The sequence below is a fragment of the Triturus cristatus genome, chromosome 3_1 (assembly GCF_964204655.1).
Source record: "Triturus cristatus chromosome 3_1, aTriCri1.1, whole genome shotgun sequence".
In the NCBI taxonomy this organism is placed as follows: Eukaryota; Metazoa; Chordata; class Amphibia; order Caudata; family Salamandridae; genus Triturus; species Triturus cristatus.
This window is the reverse complement of record NC_140583.1, coordinates 228634179-228653170: the sequence shown is the minus strand read 5'-3', so window position 1 is coordinate 228653170 and position 18992 is coordinate 228634179. Positions and strand designations below refer to the sequence as shown.

Genomic DNA, 18992 nt, shown 5'->3' with positions numbered 1-18992 from the left:
TCAGCTCAATGCGGTCTCCTCCGCCTGCTTTCACACCATCTGCATGCTCCGAAAGATCTTCAGATCGCTCCCCATCAACAACAGGAACGTCGTCACTTAAACCCTAGCCAACAGCCAGCAGGACTATGGCAACGCAATCTAAGCAGGACTCGCCTCCAAACTCCTGAAGAGACTCCAGATGATACAGAATTCAGCGTCCAGTCCCATCCTCGACCTACGCAAATGAACCATCATCAATCCCCACCTCAGGAACCTCCATTGGCTCCACATCCAGAAACAATGCTAATTAAAGATGTTGACACACATCTACAAGGCCCTCCATGATCAAGGACCAGCTTACATCAACCACTGAATGAACTTCCACCAAACCACCAGATACCAGTGCTTCACTTTCCTCACACACACTCCCCGCATCCGCCAAACCAAAAGTGGAGGATGTATCTTCCCCTACCTCGCCGCCAAGCCTTGGAATGACCTCCCCCTGCACCTATGAACAGCATCCTCTCTCCCTGAATGCAGAAAAGAGCTCAAGACCTGGCTCTTCGACTAATCCCAGCAAGAACTCAGCACCTGGATAGCCTCATGGGAGATTAGCCGTGCTCTACCAATCTGAGTTGATTGATTGACAATTGTACGCATTTACATGTGTCAATAGACATGGTGTACATTTACGCATTATTACTAACTTTATTTTCCTTTTCTCCACTAGGAAAATATTTTGTGCTGGATGAAACTCCTTCTCCGAAGCAGCCACCAATTTGGGTACTGCTCTCATCCATGCTCATCATAGAAATGGGTTTACTCCTGCCCTCTGAAAAGTTTGCAGGTGTTATAAATGTCATGTTTTGTCTTCCTCTTATAGAGTCTGAATTCTTCCCCTTTTGAGACTGACACGCCTTGCAAATTAATATATTTTTTTTTTTTTTTTTGGTCGTAAGACATTTATTATTAACAAATGAAGGAGATGTTGTACACTGTGTCACGCCAACAACCCGGAGGCAGGCCGCTATCTGGTATATTATACAAAGATTACATATAAATAACTTTAAGGCCGTCATCCGGGCGGTGGATCATTCAGAGGTAAACTTAAGGTACAATAAAATCTGCATTTTGTACTGTGCATCTCTAGCAAGTAAACGGTCTTACTTTTTCTCTTAGTGCTGCTGACAAGTGAAGGATAGCGTAAATCAATGAGGCCGCCTCCAGATAAGCAGCAGGCAACCACCCGCCACAGCAGCCTATAAAAAGGACGTGCCAGTCAGCACCTTGTTTCTCCCAACAAGACCCCCAAACAAGCCAAACCAAAAACGTCAAACATAGGTGCAAGTACTTGGAAACAGCGTTTGTACCACATTTCAGTGCTCCAAAGGGTCGAGTGGGTCCGCCAATGGTCTCCCCAGTAGAGGGCCAGCCCTGTCCAGGGCAGGCTCGGAAAGGTATCCTGGCTGGGTATGAGTTAGCGACAGGCGGGCGGGGTAGGGGCAATGAATTATCCACAGTCGGCCCAGTAGGGCGGGAGGGGGGGGGGGGGGGGCGGGGGACACTATCCGGGTCAGTGGAGGCAGTAAACGCAGAGCTTATGTCTGGGCAGTTCCTGTCAGTGTAAGCGCGGGGGCAGCGGGACCTCTGTCGTTAACCTACGCAGCGCGTACCTTCAGCCCATGTCGTCTGAAATACTAGTAGCCCGTGAAGTACCGGCTGAGTCAGGGGCCGTGCGTTCTGTGGTCCACTGTACAAACGGGCCCCATATATCAGTGGGCCTGGAAGCGGTGGGCATGGTCTCCCAATAGTGTGTCAGTTGAGTGTGGCCGTAAGTCACATCTCTGATCCAGCTCTCAAGCGTGGGGAGGGCAGGCCTGCCCCAGTGTATAGCGATCTGCCGCTTGGCGTACAAAAGGAGTAATGCATGTAGTTTCCTGTCGCAGGGCACAGTGTGCTTAACATACCCCAGTAATCCCAGCAGTGGAGACGGTGAGTCCCTCCTCCCCATGATTTGATTGATGGCATTGAAGATCCCTGTCCAGTATGCCCCCAGCTTGGGGCAGCTCCAAGCCACATGAAGAAAGATGGCATCGTCACCCCCACATTTCCAGCAAGAGGCGTCCTCACGTAGACCCATGCGGCGTAGTAGCGTCGGAGTGCGGTAGTATCTGTGTAGGAATTTGAAGTGGATAAGCCGCAGTCGGTAACACGGTGAAAGAGCCGTGAGTTGAGCGCAGCAATACTCCCATGCGTCTTCCGGCAGCTGGTCCCCCAGGTCCTCAGCCCAAGCGGCCACGGCCGCGGCTACTGTCACCGGTGCTTGTTCCTGCATGCAGTTATATAATCTGGACACCAGTTTTTTAGAGGAGGGCCGTGAGAGCAAGTTTTGCAGGGCCTCTAGTGCGCAAGGCTCTTCCGGGAAGCACGGTCCCATCTTCTTGCAAGATTCCCTAAGGGAATGATATAGTAATTTTTCAGCAAACGTACAAGGCTGGGCATCCCCATCCACCGGCATCTCGAAAAATGTGCCATCTGGATATGTCAGCGAAGGTGAGAAGTCGACTCCCACGGATAGTGAGGACGTCACCTCTCGCCGTCAAACAAGGTAGCAGCGGGTTGCCCCTCAGAGGAATTGCCGGCGCATAAAGCAGGGAGAGACCAGCTCGTTTCCGAAGTTCGCGCCAGGACCAGCGGACCATTTCCACTGTGTCCACATCACGCGACGGGCACGTAACCTCTCCATATAGTGCCACTCGTAATGGCGAGGGGGCGACTACTGCTAGTTCCACCGCCAAATGCGGCTGGTAGGGGGTTGGGTAGGCCCAGAAATGTAAGAACTGAGCTTGTGCACAGAGTGAATAGAGCTTCAAGTCCGGGGCCCCCAGGCCTCCCTGTCGGAGCGGAAGCGTGAGAAGGTCCCAAGAGACCCTGGCCTGGCCGCCGGCCCACACCAGCTTCAGCAGTAGTGATCGGACCCGGGTGTGGAAGTGCGTTGTCATAGGTAGTGGCACGTTGACGAACAGGTACAAAAATTTGGGAAGGACCACCATCTTGGCAAGAGCGATTCTAGCGACCAGGGACAGCGGTAGCTTATTCCAGACTTCGACCTTTCCTTCCAGCCAGTCCACCGCCCTTCCAAAATTCAGAGACCACAACTCCTGTACATCCCGGCTGATCCAGATGCCCAAATATTTGACAGCTTCCGTCTCCCACCTGAGGGGGTAGTCAGGGGCAGGCCGAACAGTGCTCTCCGTCAGGGGGAAGGCCACCGATTTCGACCAATTAATGGATATCCCTGCCAAGCCCTCGAACCTCACAAATTCACGAAGTATAGGGCTCAGGTTGTCTTTAGGGTTCAGGACGTACAAGGTGACATCGTCCGCGTACAGTGAGATCAGTAAGCTTCTAGCACTGAATCCGATGCCCCTGGCTGTATGGTGCTGCCGAACTCGAGCCGCTAACGGCTCCATCGCAATCGCAAAGAGGAGCGGGGATAGAGGGCAGCCTTGCCTAGTGCCCCTCGAGACATCAAACGGTTTGGAGACAAGGCCATTGACGCTCACTCGGGCTCTGGGTTTCGTGTAGAGGAGCTTAATAAGGGTCAGGAAGTTTTGGCTGAATCCCATCCGCCGCAGCACACAGAAGAGGTAGGGCCATTCTAAGGAGTCAAAGGCTTTGGTGGCGTCTAGAAACACCACCGCTGCCTGTACTGACGGGTGTAAGTAGTGAAGGACCGAAAAGATCGTTCTGAGATTATGAGATGTTGCTCGGCCAGGGATGAATCCCGATTGATCTGGGAGCGCTATCATCGGCAACATCGGTTGCAATCTATCGGCAATAACTTTTGCGTATATTTTGGCATCTACGTTGATGAGGGACAGGGGCCTGTAAGAGTCCAGCTGTTGGTCGTCCTTGTCTGGCTTGAGGAGCGTGACAATGAGAGCCTCACGCATGGAGTCTGGGAGGGAATGTGACTCGAGGGCCTCGACAAACACAGAGTGTAGTCTCGGCGCTAGTTCGGCCACGTAGGTTTTATAAAAGGAGGTGGTCAGGCCATCTGGGCCAGGAGCTTTATTGGCCGGCATGCTTTTAATCACCTGGGCGATGTCTTGCACTGTAACGGTGAGGTCCATGTATTGTCTGTGATTGTTATTGAACCACACAAGTGCTATGGAGTCAAGGAAGTCCCGTAGTGACGTCGGTGTCGTGGGCTGTCTCGAGGTGTACAGAGCAGCATAGAATTCTGCGAAGGCGCCTAACACCGCCTCTTGGCCTACTACCAGTCGTCCAGTGTTATCATAGATAGAGTGTATGTAGTTCGACTGTGTGCGAGGAGCAATCAGTCTGGCTAGAGTCCTGCTAGGCCTATCTCCCTCCCCATATCTGCGCGCCTCTGCCTGCCGCCCTAGAAACCGCACCTCTCGCTCCGCCTCCTCATTAAATGCCAACAGCTTAGTTTTCAGAGCGCCAGCAGTCGCCAACGTTGGGTCGGAGCTAAAAGCGACATCTAAGTCTTTAAGTTCCCCCTCAAGTTTAGCTAGTGCGTCTCTTATGGTGCGTAGGACCCCTGCTTTACGGGCAATACATTGACCCCTTATAACAGCTTTAAATGCATCCCACACTATGGCTTCAGAAGTGGCTGACCCAGCATTTTCAGTGAAGTAATTAGTGATATCCTCTCTTATCTCCTCTACAAACACAGGGTCTGTGAGTGCGTGTGGGGGAAGGCGCCATTGGAACGCCCTATGTACGGCGTCGGGGGGCTGCAACACCAACATACATGGAGCATGGTCTGATAATGATCTAGCCATAATATCAACATTTGACACCCATGTCGCAACTTCAGGAGACACCAACCAGAAATCTAGTCGCGACCACGCAGCCTTATGAGAGGTGTAGCAGGTCCCCACTTTTGCACCCGGGTTTCTAACTCGCCACACATCTGAGAGTAGACCCTCCCTCATGATATCCAAGATCGCTTGGCGCGCTCTAGTGTGCTGCGGTCTGCTCACACCTGTGCGATCCGCATCATCGTTTAACACAACATTGAAATCTCCTCCCAACACGACCGCCTGACAATCCAGCAAGACAATTTGCGCCCAAACATTTCTAAAAAAGTCAGGATCGTCCACATTCGGGCCATAGATTGCAGCTAGGACAATGGGTCGCCCCTGTAGAGCCCCATGGAGCAGGACATATCTACCCTCCGCATCCCTCACCTGAGAGTACTCCCGCCAATCCAACCCTCTGCGAATTAGTATGGCTACGCCCCTCGCATAATTGGAGTAAATGGAAGAGTAAACGTGCGCCCATCTGGAATTCTTCAATCTAGCTGAGGGGGTGACATTCAGATGTGTTTCTTGTAGGAAGCAAATATCAACATTGTGTCTTGACAACATGCCATGCAGCAATCGGGCCTTCTTAAAGTCCCCAAGGCCTCTAATGTTCCAAGTCCAGATTTTGATTCCTCCCATCAAAGCATTCGACAATCCCGGACTCCCAGCACCCAACCCCGCCCCCGGAAGCCATCCTGGCACCTGAACCCCACACCCATAGAGCTAGCACATTGAAATATAGGCATGCGTAGTAGTACAATGCACCCAATACGAACCAAAACTCGCAACAGAAGAAAACCCCCCCCCCACCCCCTACCCTCAGCAACCCCCCAATCAGGTCGTGGCATATCCCAGTAACATGTACTCATTGCAATGAAATACCCCAACATCAACAACAGAGGGAGGCACCCCATGAGGCGTGGTGCGCTCGGCTTACACCCCCGTATACTCGGGGTGGCTACCATCAAACTTTAGCGGTCCTGGGTTCTGGCAGTACCCCCACCCCGTAATCCTCAAGGTCCGCAGCCAGCCTGTGTCCCAGTGGGAGTGCGGAGACTACAGCACAAGCCAGCGTACAGTGATGCCGCAGCCCCCCGCCCCAAGGACGTCAGTTCGGGAGGAGCAAACCTGTGCGAGAGTTCAATCCAGCGTTCAACTGTGTCGCAAAAGAGTAAATTTGCAGCCTGGCTGGGTGATAATGGCAGAGACCTCAGTCGTTGTCACTCAGGTGTTCCGAAGCTTCCTCGAGCCTGGGCGATTTCCTCCTGACCCCAGCACAGACGTGTTTAGCAAATTTGAGGGCTGATTTGGCGTCCGTAAAGAAGTGCGAGGTGTTGTCGTGGAATACCTTCAGCTTTGCCGGGTATAAGAGAGAGTAAGGCACTCCGGCTTGTAATAGAACTTTCTTCGCTGGTAAAAATTCCTTCCGGGCTGCTTGCACCAGCGGGGTGAAATCTGGGTAAAAGGAGATGTGATTACCCTTATGTGTGATCTTGCCCTTCTCTCTCGCCAATTTGAGAATGATGTCCCTATCTTGGTAGTTAAGTAGTTTAGCCAGGATCGGACGCGGTGGGGCCCCCACCGGTGGCTTCTTCCCCAGTGATCTGTGTGCCCTTTCCACCGTGAACACCGGGGACAAGTCCGGGTCGAACAGTTCATGCAGGAGGTTCGACACAAACGATTCCATCTTCCCCGTGTTTGTAGTCTCTGGGACGCCCGTAATGCGGATGTTGGATCGTCTGGAGCGCGCTTCCAAATCGTCCGACTTGGCGCGCAGAGTGTCGAGTTCGCGCTCCAGCGTCGTGATGTGCCGCTTAGCCTGTTGCTGGAATTCGCAACACTCAGTTTGCCCATTTTCGAGGCAGTCCAGCCGCTTCTCATGGGCGTCCACCTTAGCCGTCACTGTTTCGAGTTGCGCCGTCATGGTGTCGAGTTTAGCATCTATGCTTTTAAGGCTGGTCCTCACCTCCATGATCAGGGCCCCAAAGTCTATGTCTGGGGCAGCACCCTGCGACGCCGACGTGCCAGCATCCGGCTCCATTATCGCGGTCTTCGGTGGCCTTTTACCATCAAACGTCAGCTTAGGTTGTTTGGCGTCGGTTTTCCCCATCTCAGCGGTCAGGAGCTATCCACCGGCCCAGCAATAGGGCAGCACCCCTCCGTGCCGCCTCTAGCTATTGCCCTGTATGTGCGCGACTGTTCAGACGGCGCCAGCCCGCACCGGGAGCGACCCCTAACACGTGGCAAGCAGGGCCAGCCGCTCTAGTGAACTTCGCAGGTGCCCAGTGAGCTCAGCAAGCAGCAGCGTACAACCAGGGCCTCCCCCGGCTCCAAAGCGGCGGGCGTCCGCAGCGCAACGATATGTCCGCTCACTCACCCAGGATAGCGCCGCGCCGGGGCTCAGGGGGTTCAGGGCTGCATGGGTCCTTCAGTTGTGTGACTCGCCGGGTTGCAGATCAGTGGGAGGTCCCTGCGCTACTACGAGGTGGCAGGATCAACTGTGCCCCTCATCCCTTCATGGCACCCTCTCACCTCCTCTGCGGCCGGCGCCTCGATTGTGCTGGCGCTGACCAACTTCCACAACCTCCGCCTGGCTCGACACCGGCCAGCGCCGTCCCCGGTCGCCGCAGGATCCACTCGCGCGGCAAGGCCGCTCCGCTAAGGCGCACCGGTCTTTGTTATCACCCCGTAGCCTTCCGACTGGGGAGCTCTCCGTCGGCAGCAATGTGGCTCTCGGTGCGGGGCGCCCGCAGCGACTGCCACTCGATCCGCTGGGGCCTCCGAAGCCGCGGCCCACCGTGATTCGCGGCTCCCGGCGAGGGGCACTTCCGGCGCGGGCCAGGACCAGCCCGCCAGCCGGCAGAAAAGGAGTCCGTCGCCGCTTCCAGGGGGAACCGCCCCCGCTCTCCCGGCTCGGATCGGAGGATCACCAGGGTGTAGGCTGCAGGACCCGGGAGGTGTGGGGTTCCGCAGTCTCCAGGTTCAGGATCATAAAAGGATTAATCGGAGTAGCCGGCGGAGCTCACTCAGAGAGCGGCCATCACGCTGCTCGGCTAGCCACGCCCCCTGCAAATTAATATATTAAAAGTAAATATGTATGATGAAATCAAATGCCCATTTTTTAAAATGATATTCTGTTCCTACGCATCTGATAATCAAGCTTATTATGAATATAATCATAGTATTTAATCACTGCTTCTCGATCATATATGTTTCATCATTATTGTGAAATGCGATAGAGTTTTCTGTATTCTAGTAATCCTTGAGTGTGTTGTTCACTTATGAAAGAGGATTTGGTGTTCCGTTAATTGCCCCTGTCTCATGGAACTGCATGTTGCCTGAAACACATCTTAGGAAAATAGTGCTCATTGTGTATAAGCTGCAATTCAGCTGGTTTTCTGATCTGGGTTGGTTCACTGAACCTTAGTGCCAAGGGGTCAGAAATCCAAACCTGTAGCTCTAGAGGGTGGGAATGGCCTCTGAAAAGGTTTGGACTTCCCTGCCCACCATGGCATGCCCTTGCCCAACTCATGGGAGCATATGTTCAGTAACATATCAGCTCGAAGATTAGACTTGTCTGCTTGCTGTTCAAGTTGCTTTCACCAAGCCCCCATGTCCTTTTGAGCTATGTGGTAGTTTCAACAACCTTCAAGTGGGTGTTCAAGGTACAGTTCGTCTAATCCAGTGAGGTCACTAGTGCTTAGAGGCCCCAAACATCATGTGAACTGCAAACATGAATTTAAGGTTGTAATGATATTTGCACAACTAAGCTGAACTTAGATAACCTAATAAAATCGTCAATCGAGGCCAGCTTGTTTTAGCTAATGCGGTGTGTGAAGTGACATTTGCTTTGACTTCTGCATTACGGAGGAGAGGCATGAGAAGTCGCTACTATCTTCTGAAGCCCTGTGGACCCCAATTAGGCCCCATACCTTCAAAGCTGAAGCTTAAAGCAAGAGGAAGGAAAACAATCGAGCACTGTCACAAAGTTTGTATGGGGTAATTTTGCCACTGATGCAGATAATTATTATGATATGGTTAGATGGGGCTACTTTGTTGGTTATTTTAGGTGAAATTTGGTGCTTATGGGAATTTTTTTTTAAAGTTTTACATAGGATGACAAATAAATTGTCTTTGTGGGTACAATATAGAGGCGGATTGTTTGGAGATAATTTCATGGTTCATAGGGAGTTTAGGATTCACATGGGACCATACTAATCTAAGTTCAAATCATGCTATTATCGGTTGTACTCTGAGCTTATCACAGCACTAAATTATGTTGTTCAGAAACTAATAATTTGGCAAATGCTGGTATAAGGACACTATGTAAACTTCCAAAAGAGGCACATTCACTTGCAAAGTATACAAGCTAATGCTAGCCTCAACGGCTACCCACATACCCTGCTTCCACTACCTGCCAGTGGCCCGATGAACGACCTGCTGCGGGCACTGATGTTGCAGTACTACTCCTGACTTCTATCTCGAGGTTGCAGGCTGCTGGATGCATCCAGTTTCCCAGCAAATTCGATTTCCTATTTGCCAAATTGTCTGTTGCTCTCTTCCTTTGTTATTGATATGGATGCCATGTAACATAGAGGTAGCATTTATTTTGCTAAGGTCCTGTTCCATTGCCTGTCCTCATGTGGCCCTCCCAACAAGTATTCTCTGCATAGGCTGTCCCTGTGCCTGATGAATAGTCCCTCCTTAAAGGAAAAAATGTGAAATAAATACGGAGGTAATACAGATCTGAGAGATTAGATTGCCTGCAGTGTCAAGAAGGCTGGTTCGAACTAGGTGATCAGATCCAGACACAGCATAACAGAGCAACTGTCTGTAGTTCCTATTGTTTTTTTAGCAACGTGTAGACAGGTACTAGATCATTATCTGTACTTGTTGAAAGGCTCTGGAACCTGCTCCAGCTCTAAAAAGTTTATGAAAGAAACATTTTTTTCTTACAGTAAGTTGGACATCTGTAGCGTCCTCCCCAGGTGTAAATGAATTATAATGTCCCTCATGTGCCACTTCAATGACTTGCTGTTGTAGACATTTAGAAATGACAATTCTCGACCCTCTCAAGATAATCCCATCTTGTGTAACTGACAGTTCATCTTGCACATTCTTGAATTTCCGATATTCACTGTTATCAAGGAAACAAGCTCTCCAGGATTGATGCATAAAAATTTCTTTGAGGATGAGCATAGTCCTATCTGCATTGGTAGCAGCACTTATTTACTCCATAGACACGGCTGCAGGAGTGATGGATCTCACAATGAAGTTAAAGTAGGCCTCGGCCAGTTTGTAAAAAGGAACCCTGACACTGTATGTGCACTCGAGAAAAATAGGCTGCAGGGTTTTGATTTTTTTCCAATTGGTGCACAATAGTGTAGTCATACTCTTGCAGTCGCAGTTCCTTCCTGGGCATCGTGGTCTGTGGATTGCCAAAAATTGTGACCAGTGCTTGGTGATCAGTAACAAGCATAAAATGTTTCCCCATACAGAAACACATGAAAGTGCTCACAAGCCCTCGCAACAGCTAGGCTTCCTTTCTCAGGTTCTGAGTAAGCTTGTTCAGTCAGCAACAAATTTCAGCTAGCACAATCTACAATACACCTTCGTGCATTTGCATGTCCACTATGTTGGTCAAGAATTTCACACAAACCCACTGGGCCGGTATCCACAACAATCTGTGTATGCAATATCTGATCAAAGTAAGCCATTTCAGTAGCATTTTCAATTTCATAGTTAATCGCCTTGAAACTTTGATCACACTTCTGTGACCACTAAAAGGAAGCATTGCATTTCGTTAACTCTCTCAATGAGGCACTCACAGTGGAAAAGTCACAGATGTACATGGAGCAGTAGCTGGCCGTACCAAGAAAAGAACACAGCATGGTTGCATCTTGTGGAGGGGAGGTAGATGACAAAGTCTGAGCATTTGGCTGGATCTGGAGTCATTGACCCTTCAGAGAAAATGTGCTCCAAAAATTTAGTTTTGTTTTGGGAAAATCCCACTATTCAGCATGAGACCTGCATCAGCAAGTAGACGGCGCACTTGTGTAATGGCTCTATAATGTTCCTTTTGTGTGGCCCCAAATACTAGCATATCATCACTGTAATTGAAAGCATGCGTGAGAGGCTGTATAATGTGATGAGTTACATCTTGGAAACGTTCAGCAAGTGCAGACACTCCGAAAGTCAATCTTTTTCATCTGAACAAACCAACATGAGTTGAAAAGGTAGTAATGTACCTGCAATTTTCTTCCAATTCAAGCTGATGATATCCTTTGTTCAGATCAATGCGTGAAAAGACTCTGGCATGATTCAACTGGGTAAGTATATCGGAAATGTGTGAACCTGGATGTCGTTCTTTTTTGATTGCCTTGTTTGCTTGACACATGTCAACACAAAATCACACAGACCCCCCACTGTCCTTTTTAAGTACCACCACTATCAGCACCGCCCATGGTGTTAGACAAGCACAACGCTCAATGATATCATGTTTTAGCAAAGTCTCAATATCTTTTTCCCAGTCTCTTGTAGATTTGATTTGAGTTTTTTAAAGTGCAAACGAATACCCTGGGGCATCTTGGTGCTAAGGAATAAGGAAACATGAAGACCACAATTAAGATTTTGTAAAAAGCCTGGTTTTTGAGAGCATCCTAAAACTCAAAAGGGAAGAGGCAGATTTTAATTACAGGGGAAGCAGATTCCAGTTCAGAGTGGTGCAAATTGTATATGAAATGCAATTTGACAATTGAGCACGAGGACGAATGTCCTCATTAATTTGGAGCTGGACTTTCATTGTCTTAAGTTTTCCTGATCCATGAAACAAGAGCGGAAACTGATTCACTATATTTTACTTTTCAGCTAGCATGACGTTTATCAATGCATCACTGCCTATAATGAATGGTATATAGCAACCATTGACCTTCAGTTTGATTTTGGAACTGTGTCCAAAGGAATTTTGTAATTTCCCTTGTCGATCCATTTTCGACTTGCATTCTTCCTAGCAGGAAGCCAAACAGACATGCACACGTCTTTCAGGAGTCAGCATTGACATCGCACACCCATCTTCTTCACTGTCACTCAACAGCGGTGACGTCGAAGAACCTCTCGACAAAGAATTAGATGTCAAACATCCTTTTCAGTTTTTGTTTGCCTCAACTAATGTTGCCATTTACTTCGGTGTGCGTGTCTGGAGCACTTCGGGAACAGTCTGGCAGCCATTTTGTCTTCACAACAGGACACACTCACTTTTTCACTCGCTTCCAAACTGTTACAAAATTGATCTCTTTCCCACAACCTTTACATATCTGTCCAATGGCATGATATTTATCTTCATGTGTCCAGGAAAATCCACAGCAAAGACACAGTTTCTTGTTCTTCGGAGACATCACTTTGCGGCCTTCTACCTTGTGTTTTTTCTTGGTTATCATACTTGATTCTCTGTGGGCACCTCCAACCTCCATGTCAGCGACTAGCTTTTTGGCACGTTCTTTAGCTCTACCCGCCATGAGCACACACTTCACACTTAGCGTTTCTCTCAGCATTCAACGCCTGAAGGAATCAGACAGGCAACCATCTAAGACTCTGAGATGAATGGCTTCTTTGTCATTAAATTAGTTGAACTTAGTGTTTGATGAGCATTTCAAATTCATCCATTGTTTCACCATTTCTCTGTCTCTCCTGCTTGAAGATGTACCTTTCATAGTCAACGTTCGGCATTGGATTGAACCTGATGTTCAATGCCATCTTGACATTGTGGTGAGATACTCTGCCCACCAGTGCTATCTTCTTTATTGTTTCTTTTACTCCTTCTCATGCCATGTTCTTAAGATATTTGATGATCTTTTTGTCGTCAGTTATTTCTAGCGCATCAATGAAATCATCAAAGGTTTCAATCCAAGCAGTCCTTTGGGCACCAAGACTCTGTTTTTTGGGTGGTATTGAATGACGACAGTGCTTTTAAGAAAACGGTGGCATCATACGTTGTGCTGTTTTCTGCAGCTGCTGCAAGGATTATATGCTGTTCATGCTATACTTGACCTTCAGCATCTTCTGGTCCGGTGTTACCGCTTCAAGCATCAGCCCGTAGGCAAGTGCTCGGACCGTCATGCCCAACTGGAGGTGGTGAGGTGCCATTTGATTCTTTGGCGGTGAGTAGCGGTGTTGTCTCTTGCTTTTCACCACTCTCAACCTTCTGCATTTTATCTGGTTTACACTGCCTTTAGCGTTTCTTTGTGTTGATCTGCTTCCCCTCCCAGTGTTCTCTTGCATCTGGCTGTTGCCACTTGTTGCACTTTCTGTACCTTGTTGATACTGCCTTTGACGTTTTTGCACTGTATGAATGAAGGCTCTGTGTTAAGTTGTGGCATTGCACTTCTAATCTTGGTCGTATTAGCAATTTTCTGACCGACAATAAATGAAACTTTCAATGGGGCCTTCACTTTCTTTGAAGGTCTCATTCTGGCTAGAGTTTTGCTTTGACACTACATAGCCAACTATCGATTCTTCACTTCAACCGAGGCGCACGTGGCACGCACAAGCAGTTTGCTGGACCACGGCAAACTCTCTGGGAGAGCACTCTCGACTCTTCGGGTTGCAGAGTTTACATATCCCCTATCTCATCGCTAATTGTAGCGTCCTCCCCAGCTCGGTAGAATGCAAATGAATTACTCCACAGATGGAGCTCGTTATTACCCGTCTTTAGTTCTCAGCATGTAACCGCTAACTGCAATGTACTTTGTCATGAATTTTTATTAACCACACCCAATCACTTACCTCACTAGAATACGGAGTCCGTTAGGGACAACAGGGGTTCAGCGCTCTATAATACACAAGACAGTACAGCCTCATGGCAGTCCTAAGCTTTGAATTGTTACCCCACTAAGAGGGCTTCCCAATGGCAGTCAAGTATGCAATAAAAGCTCATGTTTTGAATACTTCAGGACAATATAATAAAACCTTTCCTTTCACACATATGGTTACTCCAGTACTTCACTAATGTTACTGTGTATATTCCTAGGGTACATCACAATACCTGCATCTTTTTTTAACTTAGAAAGTCAGTTCTCATAATGTGGCTGTAAAGAGACATTATGCACAGTGCCTCCCACTTGCTCTCTCATAAAAGGGAAAGCGTCTACTTACCTCCCTTACATATTATTTATACTAAGGAAAATTACTATTTGAAGACTTCGGGACACCTGCATTCTTAGAGCAACACACCCATGCACAGAAGCACAGGTCAGTGTCTTGCATGTTGTATGGCTCAGAAACAACCCAGACTGGAGCTTTGCAATATACATTATAACCGCAGACTGTCTTTAATTCAGCCAGAAGCAATAGAGTAGCATTCATCAGGGGCCATAGCTGTGAATTTGAATGGACATGCACCAAAAAGCAGCCATGCGGGGACGATCCAATCTGTTTCCTTTTTCGCAAGCAACAGCTATTGTTGTTATTCAATACTGTACCCTGATAACCAAGCCCACATGTTGTCTGCAAACAACAGGAGCAAGACCAAAGCAGATGCATGCGGGCTCTTCGAGGGCATAAGGCAAATGCAGATCAGCGCATGCAGCGACTCCTCTTTAAGCAGGGTGAGGGAAGGATCAGGCTTGCTGCCTGATGCTTTCATGCTCTGGTGCACAGCCTCAGAAAAGCTCTGGGTGTTTTAATAGTCGAGTATCCAGGAGACCTTACCCGGCGGCACCTTGATCGGGCACTCTGAGGAAGTCCAGGCTTTGTGGTTTCTGTGTATTTTTATCTGAGCCACCTGAGACTTGCCTTGGCAGAGATGGCCGCTCCATCATGCTTGTGTACAGGTTTATAGAGCCCACGGCGTTCCCTGGTTTTGGATGCTGTCCATATGGTGAGGGTCTTATCACTCCATTCTGATGATGACCTGGGATGAGAGAAAATTTAATGAACAAAAGAGAAGAAAGCAAAGGATATACAGGTTCTAAGAAACCTGTGAAAGCCATTGAAGAAAATATGTACTAAAGAACCCTTGACTAACACCAGGTGGTACCTAGCCACAATGACACAGCAACCAAAAAGTTAGAATAATAGAACCTGCACTCTGCAGAAATGGTAGCTAGTAGTGTAATAGACCGGATTGCAAATCACCACAACAGAAGCACGTGTGCATCATATGCATATGACACTCTCTGACACTTAAACCTTCTGAACCAGGCAGTGTGTATGTGTTGGCATAGTTGGGTTAGATCTCTTGTCATCAAGCACAGAACAGAAAAATCTAGTCAGGTTTTAGACGAATATAGCATGTCAAAACGCATGCTATTACATCGCGTGCTTTTACAACGTGGTTGTTACAACGACCGCATTGTTAGTACGCGATACCTTTACATCGCAAGTCATTAGAATTACTTACTGTAGGGGGCGCGCTGGACTTAGGAATAGTATTATTTAGTATTCTTACTCCAGTTTGCTCAACAGTAGGGAAGGTGTTAGAATTAATTTCCAATACCTTAGTGCCCCCTTCAGTAAGTCGTTCTAATGACTTGCGATGTAAAGGTATTGCGTACTAATAACGCAGTCGTTGTAACAACCGTGTTGTAATAGCACTGCGATGTGATGACAGCATTGTAAACACTGTTTCCCATTTTAGACTATCCAGTGTATTTTAGTTTTATTGTAGAAGCATTTATATAGTGCTTCAGGCTTGCGATGACGCACCAAAGTGCATTGGTGAATGAGAACCATGCAACACCGTGGGGAAGGACCAGAGACTGATCTCAGCTAGTGATTCTACCAAGGCTCTCCAGGACAAATACGAGTTTACACCACAACTGTAACAGCATAAAGTAATGTCTAAACATTGTTGCAAACATCTTTTATCAAATGACCCAAAACTCAAGATGACAATGTAATACGTGGCTCAGAGTTGTATGAAAAACAAAAATACAAATTTAAAGAAAAATCTGCCAAATGGTGTTAAAGAAAAGCACATTACTTTACCTGGAGGAGGTGGAGCCACTCTGCTTGGTTGTGCTCTACTGGAACTCCCTCGACTCTGTCCCATGTTCCTCCTTGTAGGGCCTAGAAGAAACAAGCAGAATGTGAAAGGGCTTGTTTGCAGGGTTCATACAGTGATGCTAACCAGTGGTGCCATGCAGACATTGCACCAGATCACTTTAGAGATTATATACACTGGGCCAGACTTCTCCAACGAGCAGCTTGTGAGCTACTCGTAGCTCTCCTGTGTGCATTCCAGCCTACTAAATTAGAACCGTTGGCTTGGTTGAATTAATGTATGTACGCCTAAATTGTGTATTCATGACAAAATTGTGTGTATTTCCAGAACTCATATCTGATGTTTGGAGACAAAATGGGTGAATTTCCGAAATACATTTAAAGCACATTTGTGAGTGATAAATCATGTGGTGTGCCTTACTACTAATAGTTACTTTTGTGCCAATGGCATACTATCTGGGGCTGTTTTGCCACTTGGAGAGGCATCCCAAACTGACAAAGCCTTTTTACATTACTGTTGGCAACCCTGTCTGAGGCACTGAAGTGATCACTGGTAGTACGCTTCCCTACGGAGGCCCCTAATGTAATCTTGTCCGATGTGGTCACTATTACAACACTAGTAATATTAGTAACATGCAATGATTTCCATTGGACCTAAGCAGCTTTCATCACAGAAAAGGTTGGATACCCATGCACTGGTCTAATGGTTCTGAATTATTTCACTGGAAATCAAATACTCCTGGGTTATGTAAAAAGAATATAACATTAAGGGGCATCTCAAAAGTTTAGAATACAACTTTATAATTATATTTGTGCTCCAAACAGAAAGCTGTATTGACAAGATTTCATCTTAGGGCTTATTTCAGAGCTCTCGCGTATTGTCAATAGTCCAAAGTAGTATTCACTGTCCACACCTGGGCATTCTCAATTCAGTATGTTTATGAACTGTTCCTATGTTCAGGACCATACATAGGTAAATGCTATAAGCACAAACTCCAACAGCAGCTGCATGTTAATGCCAGCTCAGCCCTTCTAATACCAAACTTCCCCACTGACTCCACAAGAAATACTCACACTCAAGGACCACTGAAAAAAGCTCCTCCCCTTTCCGAGAGAGACTGCTCATACAGGCCCAATCACACAACACCTCCCCCAAATGACGCTGGCTTCTTGACCCAACCATTAATTGGTGTAAAAAGGCACAGCTTGTGAATCTAGACAAGCTTCAACATATGAAATAACCCCTTACAACATGGCCATTAAAGAAGAGACCTCCTGGACTGTCCTCCTTGTTAAGCTGCATCTGCCGCACCTGAAACCCCCCTCAGTGTCGATTGTGTAGGGTTGGATTTTCTGTTATAAAACTCGGGTCTAATTCTGTTTCTCCCACTTGACGAAGTTGTGTGAAATTGGAGGAAAATGCATTCCATGTGCCTCGGTTCTCTTGACTGCTAAAAAGTGAATGTTCAGAAAGGCGCTAAGCGCCGCTACCGAATGCTATGCAAGAATGCACTATTAACATTAAACAACTTTCAGCTTGTTTCACGTTAATGTTCGTTTTGTAATTAGATTAAATGATCTCAATGAAATCACGCGAGGACTTACGTGAATTCTTTGCAAGGCCTGGCCCGATGCTGACTTGCAGCATCTTGCTGCTCGGCTTCAGAATTGCCACATCGCCAAAACCTTGCGTAAACTGCACCTGGCGAGAACCGCTCCCTCCACTCCAAGGACCCCAGTTCTCCTTTTTCAACTTCACTTCAAGTCTGAGACAAAGGCATGCAAAGACATTTTAATAGAACGTTATATGTGTTTCCTAGCAAAGAAGTGTACTTAGAACAGCTATAAAAACCTTTTTTATTTTTAATGCACATCACAAGAAAATATGAATCTTATTGGTGGAAATAAAATGTACTGCTGGTTTTGTATCAAAGTAATATGAAGACATACTTTAAACACTCAACTGTGAGTAAAAACACAGAATGTCAATAACACAGCTTTGGCAAAGTAAGGAATTGGGCCACCAGCCTGACACTAAAGTGTAGTTCTTTTTAGGCAAATCTATGCGATTAGTCAAAATAACATCACTCGCTATGCAAGAGAGGCAATGGCTGAAGTGAACATATTATTTTAACCCGTGTTGTATGCAGGTTGCACCCCATCTCTAAGGCTAATATTACAAAGCAGTTAATGATGTCTATTCTTTATAACCAGTCCATATTGTACGAATATATTTTTCCAAAGGAATTCTAAAGATACATGTAAAAGTTATGTGTCCTATTGTTACATATATTGCCTTAAAATGTATTTCTTAAACAAACTTACACGTATAGATTTAAGATTTTACTGTGTGCCACATGTAATATGAACTTAATGTACTGACATTTTACATTTATTTGTGTTTAAATATGCACAGGTATATTAAGTGTGCACCATTGAGTTAATACTTTAATTTGTCTTAAGTAGGCTCGTTTTCCATGCTACATAAAATACTGTTTTTCATTGTGTGCTAACATGACTTTCTTGCAGGTATTCACACGCATTGTTAGTTCGAGAATAGATATATTACTGTACTAGTGATAGAAGAAGAGAGCCTGAGAAAAAGACCTTGACAAAAGAACAGTGAGAGCCAGAGCATTAAGTTAAGGCCTCTTCACCATCTTTTGTAATCTGGCCTGGTTTCACCATCTTTTGTAATCTGGCCTGGTTTCACAAGGACAATGTCGTTCCTATGTCTTGTGTGGGATCTTTTGCTAATGTTGCAGTCTACAACGTGAGAATGGAAATGTACAACAGTACCGCTGATGATGTGTACAGAGGTGTTTACTCTCAGGATCCTGGTGAAAATAACTGTTGTTCACACCGTCTAAGTTTACCGCACTTTCCTTTGGAGTTTGAGAGGTTCAGTCCTCTATGATTCCCTTTGATTCTTTCCTAAGTGTTTCTTAGGCTAACATTTACTTCCTCGACACAAGAAGACTCTTAACCGAGCTTCTGCAATGCTGACACCTTCCCTTACTTACTATAATTCATTTTTCTCACCTCCAGTACTTAGTCAGATTTTTACTATTTCCCTGCAGTTCCCTGATTTTTTAGACCCTTTTGGTTTCTAAACCATCCTATTAGCTTGGACTTGAAATACACCTATGCATAGATGAGAATCTGAGACTCTTCCCG

The 18992-nt window shown here is 46.8% G+C and overlaps 1 protein-coding gene across 2 annotated transcripts in view; it reads right to left on the bottom strand.

Annotated features, from left to right (window-relative positions):
- Positions 1–18992, bottom strand: part of MYO1E (myosin IE) — a 541337-nt gene that overhangs the window by 31929 nt on the left and 490416 nt on the right. The window contains exons 24-26 of one of the 2 annotated variants that reach the window (XM_085643738.1): positions 17421–17581; positions 15801–15881; positions 14607–14724 (exon numbers count right to left, since the gene is read on the bottom strand). In XM_085643738.1, coding sequence (XP_085499864.1) covers positions 14607–14724; positions 15801–15881; positions 17421–17581 — 360 coding nt within the window. Of the gene's footprint in view, positions 1–14522; positions 14725–15800; positions 15882–17420; positions 17582–18992 lie in introns of both variants that reach the window. The other variant, XM_085643737.1, reaches the window with a different exon arrangement.